The 12754-nt window shown below is 46.2% G+C and overlaps 1 protein-coding gene across 1 annotated transcript in view; it reads left to right on the top strand.

Annotated features, from left to right (window-relative positions):
• Window positions 1-12754, top strand: part of LOC141051284 (hexokinase-1) — an 84632-nt gene that overhangs the window by 60833 nt on the left and 11045 nt on the right. Inside the window, exons 8-11 of the mRNA XM_073548165.1 lie at window positions 8132-8287; window positions 8386-8619; window positions 9731-10035; window positions 11211-11359. Coding sequence (XP_073404266.1) covers window positions 8132-8287; window positions 8386-8619; window positions 9731-10035; window positions 11211-11359 — 844 coding nt within the window. The remainder of the gene's footprint in view (window positions 1-8131; window positions 8288-8385; window positions 8620-9730; window positions 10036-11210; window positions 11360-12754) is intronic.

The raw sequence follows: 12754 nt of genomic DNA, 5'->3' as shown, positions 1-12754 counted from the left end.
ATCCATGAGCCCATGCTGCAACGGCTGGATACATTCTTTTGGGTAGACAGGGTTTCCCATCCACCTTATAGAGTCTAGGAAATTGGTATTGTCCGGCAGAACTACGATTCCCATGAATGGCTCCTGCAGCTTCCCACTGCTTCTTTTCTTCTTTAGAGGTCAACTTTTGTTCTTCCCACAATCTCTCTTCAGGTGGTCGGGCTGGCTTCCAGACAGATCCGGTGGCAGGGTATTCCATTTCCATGTCTTCTATCAACTCCCTCTTCTTTCTTCGGGCTTCGGACTTCTCAAAGTCTCGTTCTTCTTCGGCTTGGGTAGCTTCTTTGGTTGCCTGTTCTCTTGTTTGTGCTCTGGTAAGCACAGGCATCACAGGTGTATCAGTGCCTTCCCAACAGGGTTTTTCTGGTGCTGTTTCTTCTTCTTCCCACTTTGCTGAGACATTCTTTATGGCAGCAGCTTTGGCAGCTTGATCTGCTAAATGGTTTCCTCTAGTCTCCTTCGAATTGACTTTCCCGTGAGCTTTGACCTTGATCGCCGCAATTTGTACAGGTAGCTCCAATGCCTTCATCAGGGCTTTAATCCTTAGTGCATGTTTAACAGGGGTTCCTGTAGCCGTAATGAACCCTCGGGACTTCCACAGGAATCCAAAATCGTGACAGATTCCATAGCCGTATCTTGAGTCAGTGTAGACATTGGCCGTCTTCCCTTCTGCTAGATAACATGCTTGTTGTAGGGCCACAAGTTCGGCTTCTTGAGCCGAAAGGTGAGGTGGCAAGGCTTCAGCCAGAAGGACTTCTGTTTCAGTGGTGACCGCATATCCAGTGTGGAACTTGCCATAAGAGTCTGCAAATCGAGATCCATCAGTCCATAGTTGCAAATCAGGGTTGAGAAGTTCTTGAGTTACCACATTTTGTGGTGCAGAGGCTTCTTGTTCCAGTGCTTTTACACAGTCATGCGGGTCATCAGGTGACCTCCCGTCTGGTAAATCCTTATACCCGTCAGGGAACTCCCCCCTAGAATGTGGAAGCAAAGTGGCTGGGTTGATGGTAGTACATTTCTGGAAGGTGATGTTGGAGGGCAGAAGTAGAGAGCACTGAAGTCTGAGATGTCTTTGGCTCGTTAGATGCTTAGGAGATGTTTGTTGGAGGACAGCAGAGAGATCATGTCCAGCTTGAATGACCAAGTCATGACCAAGTGCTATGTCAGCAGACTTATCCAGAAGAACATGGGCTGCATGCACAGTCTTGAGGCAGGAAGGAGCAGTTCTGGCAACAGGGTCTAGCCTGGCTGAGTAGTAGGCCAGAGGACGGAAACGATCAGCATGTTTCTGTGCCAGCACACCAGAGGCATGTCCTTCAGATTCTGAAACAAAGAGATGAAACGGCTGAGTGTAGTCAGGGAGACCCAGAGCAGGGGCGCTGACAACAGCTTCCTTGAGAGCCAGGAAACAGTCCTTTTGCTGAGCATAGATATACGGATTTTCAGCATGATCCCAGTCCGGTCCTCCAGTCTTGAGGCAATCATACAAAGGTTGCATGAGTCTTGAAGCATCCGGAATCCACTGTCTGCAGTAGGTAAAGAGTCCTAAGAAAGACTGCATAGCAGAGTATGTCTTTGGATAAGGGATATCCTCGATTGCATGTTTTCTGTCCTCGGTGAGGTGTCTCGAGCCTTGAGAGATGCAGTGTCCGAGGAAGACGACTTTCTCTTTGCACCACTGGACCTTGGCCTTTGAGACTTTGCAGTTGGCAGAATGAAGAAAAAGGAGCAAGGACTCAGAAGCAGCAAACAGATTCTCTTCAGTTCCACAGAGGAGTAGGTCATCAACATACTGGAGAAGCGTGACATGAAGATTCTGTAACACCCACGGATCCAGGGTCATCTTCATAGCATGAGTGAACTGGTTAGGGGAGTTCTGGGCACCCTGTGGTGTCCTGGTCCAGGTCAGCTGAGATCCTTGAAACGTGAAGGCAAATAAAAACTGTGAGTCTTCATGAAGCGGGACACTGAAGAGAGCATTAGCCAGGTCAATAACGGTGAAGAGTGTTGCTGAAGTAGGCACTTGAGAAAGCAAGGTGTTTGGGTTGGGTACCACAGGAGTTTCCAAGATGGTGGCTGAATTGACTGCTCTGAGGTCCTGTACAAGTCTGTACTTCGGAGAGTCTCCAGGAGCTGTCTTCTTCTTCACTGGAAACAGGGGTGTGTTACAGGGTGAAACACATCTGATTAGCACTCCAGAATGTAAGAGGGAGGTAATCTGAACTCCAAGGCTCCGCTCTTGGGCAGCCTTAAGCGGATACTGAGGTAGTCTGGGGTATGGGTGCCCAGGTTTGAGGTGGACTTTTACTGGAGGCACTTTGAGCAGACCCACATCCTCAGGTCCAGTTGACCACAGAGTGGTAGGTAGATTGGGCAAATCCGGGGAAGGTGTCGTTTGCAGAGTCATCATCATCAGAGGGAAAGCCTTAAGGACACAACGATCTTCAGTGCCTTGTTGTGAGGCAGGATCTTGTAATTGCAATTCCATCCCTTGATCACCGAAGATGATGGTAGCGTGAAGCCTTTGAAGGAGGTCAGCTCCTAGAAGGTTGACGGGGCAGGTTTCAGACACCAGAAATTTGGCAAAGACACCAGAGAATGGGCCAGCTGGGACGGGAACAGTGAGTGGTGATGAGGTTTGTTGACCTTCAACTCCAATACATGTGAGGAAATCTGAAGACAGGGAGATTGTAGGAGGCAGCTGAGATGAAGAGATAACAGAGGTGGCCGCCCCAGTGTCCACTAAGAACTTGAGAGGTTGATTGTCCACTTCCAGGGTCACTGTACCACAAGACGAGGAAGTACAGGTGGCGGGAAAAGTGGGCACCGGTTGGCCTGAACTTCATGAGTGTGGAGGAGGAAGAGGTCTCTGAGGGTGCCCCCTGCGAGGACAACTTCTTCTCATATGACCAGGGCTGGCACACTCCCAACACAGAGGTCTCCCTTGGTCATCACGAACTGGTCTGTCCCTGTAGTTTTGGCCCTGGGACCCTCTCGGCCTCAAGCGTGGTGATCCATACCGATCCTGAGCCTGATACACCATAACAGGTACTTCTGAGGCTTCTGCCATATACATGGCTGGTTTCTTCTTGCCTTTGTCCTTCTGTGCTTCCTTCTCAGCTTCCTTTTCTGCTTCTTTTTCTTCCCTTTGAAGCATTTTCTGATAACTCTTCACAACAGTGAGGGCCTGTTTTAGGGGACCATCAGGTAATTCGGGACGAAGCTTCATGACCCTATCCTTCAGTGGATTTTCCAGACCATCAATAAAAGCACGGACCAACAAGGCTGCCTGCGTCTTCACATGAGTTGAATAACCCAAGTCTTCAAACTGCATAGTTAGTCTGGCAGCGTATTTCTCCACAGCTTCACCAGATTCTTGTTGTATATCCTGTATTGATCCTGCTTCGTCACAGAGACGATCCTGGGCCCACTTTGTGAGTTGAGCGATAAACTCCTTTCCAGACTTGAACTTGTTGAGAGGTCCTGCTTTAGTGGGGTCCAATTCCTTCATGATGGTGGGGAGAAAATATTCGGAGGCTTTGATTGAGGTGATGCCTGATAGATCAGACCATGTAGCCCCGTAGATGCTCCTAGTCTGTTCCAGTTTCCTTACATACTGCATGGGAAATTTGTCCGGGTCAGGTAACTTGTTAACAATAGCATCAATTTGTACCGGAGTGAAGGGTTTGTATTTCAGCTTCAGCCCTTCTTCTTCTTCGTCATGTGTCACTGCCTCATCCTTCGGGGCAGTTGGGGGTGCTGTGGGTATTACCTCATCCAGGGGCTTTATACCTGTGTGCATCAGTGGTATCATGTATTCAGCTACCAAGGGCATGATGCCCTCTAATCCGGATTCATGGTAACAGACGATCCTAACTTCTTGTAAATCGAGATCTGGGGTTGATTGGAGACAATTCTTGATGACTTCAACGTGTTCCTTCATACAGGGGCCCAGTGGGTATCCAAAGAGTCCTGAAGATATCAATGGTATAGCCAAAGTTCTACGAGGAAGTGTATCTCTCCCTAGCCGTCCTGCAAAGATAAGCACTGTCTGTAAGGCGGTCTGCAATATTGTACGGCAATGCTCGGGTGTCCTGTAATCATATATAGGGCCTGCAGTGTGTAACACTATATCACAGGGCAAATTCCCTCCCTGGGTGGACATAGCGTCTCCTGGATGCAAGGGGCCATAATTGGTAAGGTAGGCCTGACACTCTTGGGTTATGGCTGGGCCTCCCTTTTTAGCTATCTGTTGGGCCAAACCACCTCTATGCGACAGGGTAGAGTTAGCTGGGTTCACTATGGCTCCTACCTGGTGGGTAACTATGTCCCCATACCCCACTGAGAAAAGAACCTGGGAGCCCTGAGGTGTGATGTAATAGCGTGAATGACAGGGGAACCAGATTTCAGGGTCATGGGGCAACCTAGAGGATTTGTTGAGAGGGGTAGGTAGTGGGCTCCTTCCGGGCCGGGGGGATTCGAACGGACCTAATAGCAGTGGCGGGGCAGGGGGAATTGTAGCAACCTGATTGTCAGAATCTTCTGATCCCTCATCATCTCCGATAGCTTGGCGCCTCATACGCATTACGGACCGGAAAGCCGTACTGCCGGTCAGGGCATCAAGAGTGAAGGGACCTTGACCAGGTGTATTTACAAATATCACAGTGGGTTGCACCGGGAGACTAGGCCCAGAGGCCGGAACAGAAACAGGAACATTAGAGGTGGGAACAGCATCGGTCGGTGCCGGAGGTTTCTCAGGAAGTGGTGGTCCGTGATAGTACTCGCCGGAAAGTGTTACCAGCGGACATAGTGGCTGGGGAGGAATTCCGGGTGCACCAAGATGGCTGCCGGTGGAGGCGTGGCATGCCCCACTTCCGTCCATGGTCTGGGCGGAACCCCAAGGACGGCCCGCCCCACACACACGGCAGGTTTCCACCCAGGTTGGATTCTGCACGCCACAAACAGGACACACCCACGCTTCTGGAGAGCTCGTCTTGTCGCCATTATAGGGCAGTGGTTGGGACTGCATTTTCATCATCAGTGGCACGGCGGCCATTTTACAATCTATAAGATCACAGTTCAAAGGCATTTTATAACCAAACACAGGTTCCGCATTGTCTGATCCTCCTTCCCCATCAATCTCTTTCCATCCTTCATTCTTCAAGCCTCGCGCAACTCGCAGATGAGCTTGTGCTTGTTCTAACAATCCTTTATCTTTCAACATGCCTCGTTTGTTCTCTATGAGATTATGCCACATAGCCGGCTGTAATCTCCCTGACGAGGGCAATCCTACATGCTTATACAATCTCTCAACATTCTTGACTGCCTTCTTGCCTTCCCGTGACGCTACTATTGCCTTGACCTCCACAGCATCCTCATCTAACTTGTGGGGCACAGACTTCTTCTGCTTTAAGATACGCAGCATGACTCTTACAGAATACTATGGTTCTCTGCAGAAAAACCACTGGTAGCGATATCAACACTGATGTTCCACAGTACGGAGCCTCACGTTCGACGTACTAGGAAAAGAGCCTCGCGCTCAATATTTCCTTTCCCTAACCTTGAACAGCAGTGATTAACAGATTATCCTGCCACGATATTCCAACAGTCGGGAGGCGGTCTCCTAGTGAGAGCCCTCCACAGAAATACAGGTGGTCCCTTCTCGGGACGTCTTAATTACCTAGTTGGTACAATATCACAGAGGCTGCGTCTCCTATCCCTTCCTCTAAGTTGCCCCACAATCTGCAACTAGCTCAATTTATCACTCCACTTCACTACTAGACAATAGTCACGGGTAGGGTGGTTAAATGGAGTACAATGACCGGTGGAGGAGGTGTGGTGTACACGAGGACGCGCAGAATGCGACGTCTCTCAGTTGCTGGTTCAGAGCGTGGCACAGGATCGCACTCAGTCTCACCACTCGACCGGTCACCCCTCAGACCCAAGGAGACCACAGACAAACCAATAACGGCTGAGACACTAGCAAGTGTGACACATACAGTGTATATGATCTCACTTACCGTGTTTTGGAGGGTGATCAGTCCTCGAGGTCAGCCACTACAGGTATCATCCACAGACATCCAGGCATGGGTCCAGAGGAGCCTCGGATCACTGTCCACGCCCCCCGTTGGGCTCCAAATTGTCGGGGTCGTAAACGACAATAAATCCTCATTCACCAGTCATTCCAAATCATTGTGCGAGCGCAAAACATCTGGTACCAATTAAGAATGACTCAGACACGCAGCTGATTCAGTCTTAGCTAATGTCCCGCATCCACACCTGTCAGGAGCAGTACAACAACTGGCTTTATTTACAAATACACAATACTATATTGAGTGTTAGGGGAAGGCGTGCATTAGGCGGGGTTTATGCAGTATACATCTAGTGTCCAGTCTCTCTCTGATTCGTCAAAACGTCTCCCGATGGTTACTTCTTCTTCACATTCCTGAGTTATCTTTTTTAGGAGAAATGAACCTTAACTTAACTCTTTAGACACTGAATTTAAGTGAAAGTGAACACTGGCAGCCATCTTTAATACAGTTACATTTGCATTAGCAAGCAATTAGGAAAAACTTATTGTTTCACAGTATAAAAGTATAAAAGTTATATAAGAAAATATATTTTCACCTTGACAGTACCACGACTGCTGGCACCAGGTGGCCGGCTCACAGGAGACATGAGTGAGTGTGTCTAGTAACCGGGGGTGTGCAGAGTGCCAGAGTGTGCAAATCGTGGGCACAGGGACTCGCAGAGTAAACAGGATGAGTGTACAGGAGCACAGAGAGTACAGGGCAATACTGGGAGTGTACACAGGAGTGCGTGGGATGCTAGATAGTGCAAGGCGAGTACACAAGAGCATGTATGGTGTGTACAGGCAAGCACGCCCGGGTGAGAGCAACGCAGGGTGCGTGCAAAGGTGCACGCCACAGTACAGAGTCAGACAGAGCGTGCGCGGAGAGCACGCTGGAGTGCAGAGTTAGACAGAACACAGAGCGGAGTGTATGCACGGAGCATGTGCTGGGAAGTACGGCTAGGCAGAGTATAGGAACAGTGCACAAGGCAGAGTCCAGGAACAGAGCAAAAGGCAGAGGATCTGAATACAGCGCACAGCCAGGCAAGGACTAACAAGACCTAGCCAGGAAGCACAATAATAATCAGGCACCTCCCATAGGAAGAAGTAGCCTGATATAGCACATGAGTACAAGAACTTCCGGGTCAAGTCCTCCAGTATCATAGAGAGGACAAGACCGAAGACAGAGCTGGGCAGAGTGCATGTGCGCACTGGAACATAGCGCAACCATGGAGCTAGGAGCAAGAGGTGCGCGTGCGCACCCGACGGGACCCTCTGAGTGGCCGCGGCATCGGAAGTGGTGACGTCGGGCCCGGGGTCCCGCCCCGAGGTGGGAGCGGCGTGACAGTAATGACCTGGAGAATCATAATGGCAGGTCAGTTTTAGCAATTAGTTAACATGGCAAAAAAATAAAAAAAAACGTTGAATTGCACTTTTTTTGCAATTTCACTACACTTGGCTTTTTTTCCAATTTTCCAGTACAAAATATGTTTAAAACCAATGGTGTCATTCAAAAACACAACTTGTCCCGCAAAAAAACAAGCACTCACATGGCCATTTTGACCAAAAAGAAAAAAAGGTAGGACTCTGGGAAGAAGGGGTGCAAAAAATGAAAACGTAAAAATGGAAAATGCCCCGGGTGTTTAGGGGTTAAGCATATAACAAAAAGGTGTCAAATGGTCATCAGTAGGGATGAGCGGACCCATGGAAGTTCAGGTTTGTCAGGTTCGACTGAACTTTAGTCCAAAGTACCAGAACTGAACCCGAATTTGAACTTGAACTCCATAGAAATCAATGGGGACCCGTAATTTGGAGCTGGAATCTCTCTGTCTCCATCTCTCTCTTGAAGTCCGTGTTCGGAGTTCAGCATCGGACACTAGGTGTCCAGTACGAACCCCGAATTCGGGGTTTTCTCATCTCTACTCATCAGTGGTAATGACATGGAAGAGAACTGAAAACCATATTGCCTAGTTGTTAGTAATTGCATTTTTGCAATGTCAGTATGTGTTTCTTTCTCTGCAGGTTTGAGAAGATGGTCAGTGGAATGTATATGGGAGAACTTGTCAGACTTATCTTGGTAAAAATGGCCAAAGAAGGACTTCTTTTCGAAGGAAGGATCACTCCAGAGCTGCTAACTAGAGGGAAATTTGAAACTAAACATGTATCTGCCATAGAGAAGTAAGTATAACCACGTACTCATAACAATACACGTCATAAGGAGTCGTGTATTACCAGCCAGTATGTGCTATTTTCAATAATTCATATTTTCTTTTCAGGAGCAAAGAAGGTTTAAGCAAAGCCAAAGACATATTGACCAGATTGGGGGTGGAACCCTCCCATGAAGATTGTATCGCTGTCCAACATGTCTGCACAATTGTTTCCTTCCGCTCAGCTAACCTGATAGCCTCTACACTGGGTGGGATCCTAACCCGTCTTCGGGACAATAAAGGTGTCCCCAGACTGCGCACCACAGTTGGCATTGATGGATCTTTGTATAAGATGCATCCACAGTAAGTGATTACCGTAATTGATCATTGATCTCTCTCCCCCCATCGTCATCCTCACTTACCTGATGTTCTCAGAAGTGGGTATTTGGGATATTCTTTACGCCTAATTACTTTGACACCATTATTGCAAATAATTACTTTCTACTGTGTATTTCTTCTAGACGTTGGAAACAATAATGGATTTTTCAACATTTCTATATGTAACTATAATGTTGCTCCATAAAGCCATTAAATCCATCCTCTTATGATTTAGATGCCGACTGCACATTAGGTGGAGAAAAATCCCTTCCCGTTCATACAGCTCAAATGATGGCAAACAGAATAACTCCCTAGATAAATGTCCCATCTCCAGAAGTCTAGTAGCCTTCATTCATAATATTATTTTCCTAAAGTATGCAGCCAGGACATTCTAGATCCTGTTCAATAAATTAGCAATCACAATGGCGATCTTATTACAGTGTACAAAAATATGAAGGGACAGTACAGAGATCTTACTGACGTATCTTTTTACACTTAAGCTTGTGACGGTGACAAGGGGGCATCCTCTTCCTCTAGGGGAAATAAGATTTAATCATAATCACAGACGCAGATTCTTTACTGTAGGAGCAGTAAGACTATGAAACGTTCTGCCACATGACGTCGTAATAGTTAATTCACTAAAAAAGTACAAGAAAGGTCTGGATGCCTTTTTTGATTAATATGACATTACAGGTTATGTGTAGTAGATTCGGTGATTGGAAGTTAACCAGATAACTAGTCTGATTGATGTTTGTGGGGTCGGCAAATAATTTTTCCCTTAATATGGGGAAATTAGCATCTACCTTCTGTGTGTTTTTGCCTTCTTCTGGATCAAGATGTTAGGCTACAAGTTGAACTTGATGGACTTACGTCTTTGTTTTAGCCTTAAAATCATGAAACTATGACACCATGCTAAATGGCCAAGGCGTTAGTTTAAGAACTTGTGTTGGATTTGCCTTTGGCCTCCGTGGGTCTCGCATGGTTCTGCACTTTGCACGTTTGGTCCTTTCTCCTTGTTGCTCTTATATAGAGAAACTTTAGTCTTAATAGACCTGATACAGTTAATGTAATATTTTCTCTTACATGTTTTGTTCAGATACGCCAGACGCTTACACAAAACAGTGAGGCGATTGGTCCCTGACTCGGATGTGCGATTTCTGCTGTCAGAGAGCGGCAGCGGTAAGGGAGCGGCTATGGTGACAGCAGTGGCTTACCGTTTGGCTGAACAGAGGAGACAGATGGATGAGACACTCGAGGAGTTCAACCTCAGTCATGAACAGTTGTTGGAGGTGAAGAGAAGGATGCGGGTTGAGATGGAGAATGGACTGAAGAAGAAGACTCATGAAATTGCAAAAGTGAAAATGTTGCCAACATTTGTGCGCAGTACACCAGACGGCACCGGTAATGGTCACCATCCAAATATAGGGAGCACCAGGGGCCTAACTACAATAGGTGCAGGGGTTGCAATCACACCCGAGCCCTGGAGCCTGGTGCCTAAAGGGCCAAAAAATATCTTTTTAAAGAATTGCAATAATTAGGGACCCCGTTGGAGCTTTTGCATTGGGACCCATGAGCTTCAAGTTATCCATTCGGGAGCACAATACTTGTTTTATGCACATCCATAAATACTTGTTAATGCTGGATTGTGGACAAGGTCCTAAATCCAAGTTTTATATTTATAATGAAAAGAAAATAAACAAAAATTGTAATAAAAGCACGGTACTTTCTGATCTACAGTCATATTGCATATGTGACAATTCTGGGAATATGTTGCATAAACAGTATATGACTATGCCATGTTTTCTGAGTCTCTGTAAATGGCATTTTATGTATGATATCCACCCCCTTTAAATAATCTGATTTTCTTTGATTATTGAAATCATGTTGTAGAACATTGGTATGCATGGTCGGAGGCCCCCATACACATTAGATCCGGGCTCCTCCAAATCTCCCGGCAAAGCTGCCAATAAGGCCTGTTTCACACTTCAGTTTTTTGTGTCAGTTAAAATCCGCCAAAATGGCGGAAAGCTGATCCGTTGCTGAACGGATGCCACCGGACCGGTTTTTTTTACGGATCCGATGAATGAAAGAGAGAGAGAACAGACTTTAGGGTTAAATTTCAGGCTGAGTGAAGTCTTTCGGGCATGCGCATTGAGAAGTGCGGATCCTGCCGCCCGAAAAAACGTTACATGCTCCGTTCGGGCATGTCGGCGCCTACTACACCCACAAAGTACGTCTTGACGCTGACACCAGTGTCAGAACGTAATTTTTCATTGCACGCGGCTCAAAAATCAGTAGTGAACACTGCGTGCGCGAGCTCACAGAGGAAGAAGAAATTAATGAGGCGGAGGTCATCGAAATACAGCTGTCGGGCCAAGCATTGCGGTCCCCGGGAATCTGCCAGATAAAATATCATCAAGGGCCGTAAATGGCCCGCGGGCCTGAGATTTTCCACCCCTGATCTAATGTTTACGGCAACTTAACTTTTTATAAAGCAATCAAGGTCTTTGGGGTTTTTTTGTTAATTGTGTATCATCTACTGTATACTTATCATGTATTGTTGGTAACTATTCTAGAAAATGGTGATTTTCTGGCTTTGGACCTTGGAGGAACAAACTTTAGAGTTTTACTCGTCAAGATCCGTAGTGGGAAAAGAAGAACAGTGGAAATGCATAATAAAATCTATGCCATTCCTACAGATGTCATGCAAGGGACTGGGGATGAGGTAAGTCAGATAGATAATGCATTTATCCTTTGTGTCCAATAGGAAACATTATGACCTTACAGTATCCTAAAAAAGTCGTCATACCTCGTGACCTTTTCCACAAATTTTCATGTTACACCCACAAGATTAAATGTATTTTATTGGGATTTTATGTGAAACGCCAACACAAAGTAGCAAGTATTTGTGAAGTGTACAAGTGTAAAGAAAACGGTACATGGTTTTCAGAATATTTAAAAATATAAATCTGAACATTTTGATGTGCGTTTGTGTTCAGCCCCCTATATTCTGATACGCCTAAATAAAAGCCTGAGTGGCCAATTACCTCTAGAAGTCACATAAGTAGTAAATTTGAGTCCACATGTATGTAATTTATTCTCAGTATAACTACAGCTGTTCTGTGAAGGCCTCAGAAGTTTGTTTGAGAACATTAGGGATCAAACAGCATCGGGAAAACCAGACAGGTCAGGGATAAAATTGCAGAGAAGAGTAAAGCAGGGTTAGGTTCTAAAAAATAGCCCAAGCTCTGAACATCTCACGGAGCAATGTTCAATCCATCATCCAAAAATGGAAGGAGTATGGCACAACTGAAAACCTAACAAGACATGGCCGCCCACGTAAACTTATATCCCCAGCTAGGAGAGCACTAATTAGAGAAGAAGCCAAGAAGCCCAAGGTTACTCTAGAGGAGCTGTAGAGATCCTCACTTCAGGTAGGACTACTAGTAGTCTTATTCTCCACAAATCTGGCCTTTATGAAATAGTGACAAGGAGAATGCCATTTTTAAATAAAAAGTTCCATTTCAGTTTGTAAAAAGCCATTCAGGGGACATAACTAGAAAGTGGAAGAAGGGGCTCTGGTCAGATGAGATCAATGTAGAACTTTTAAGCTAAAAGCAAATAGCTATGTGTGGTGGAAAACTACCACTGCACTTCACCTTGAAAACATCATCCTCACTGTCAAATCTGGTGGTGATGGCAGCATCATGCTGTGGGGATGCTTTTCTTCAGCAAGGACATGGAAGCTGGTCAGAGTTGGTGGGAAGATGGATGGATAAAATACAGGGCAATCCTGGTGGAAAACCTGTTAGAAGCTGCAAAAGTCTTAAGACTGGGGCATAGATTCACCCTCCAACAGGACAACATCCCTAAAAGTTCAGCCTTTAGATGTGCAAAGCTGGTAGCGTCTTACCCCAAAAAACTTACAGCAGTAATTGCAGGAAAAGGTGATTCTACAAAGTTTTGACTCAGGGGTGTTGAATACAAAATGTGGAAAGGTTCATGGGGTATGAAAATTTATTTCAAGACATTGCAACTATATATATGGTAAAGATGATCTTCCCTTTTTACAATCGTGACGATAAGTAGATAACAAAATGTCTCCATGCAGGGACCTCAG

The sequence above is a fragment of the Dendrobates tinctorius genome, unplaced genomic scaffold, assembly GCF_039654945.1.
Source record: "Dendrobates tinctorius isolate UK_male_01 unplaced genomic scaffold, ASM3965494v1 ptg000156l, whole genome shotgun sequence".
NCBI lineage: Eukaryota > Metazoa > Chordata > Amphibia > Anura > Dendrobatidae > Dendrobates > Dendrobates tinctorius.
Note: the sequence above shows the minus strand (reverse complement) of the source record. Positions and strands in the feature narration are given on the sequence as shown.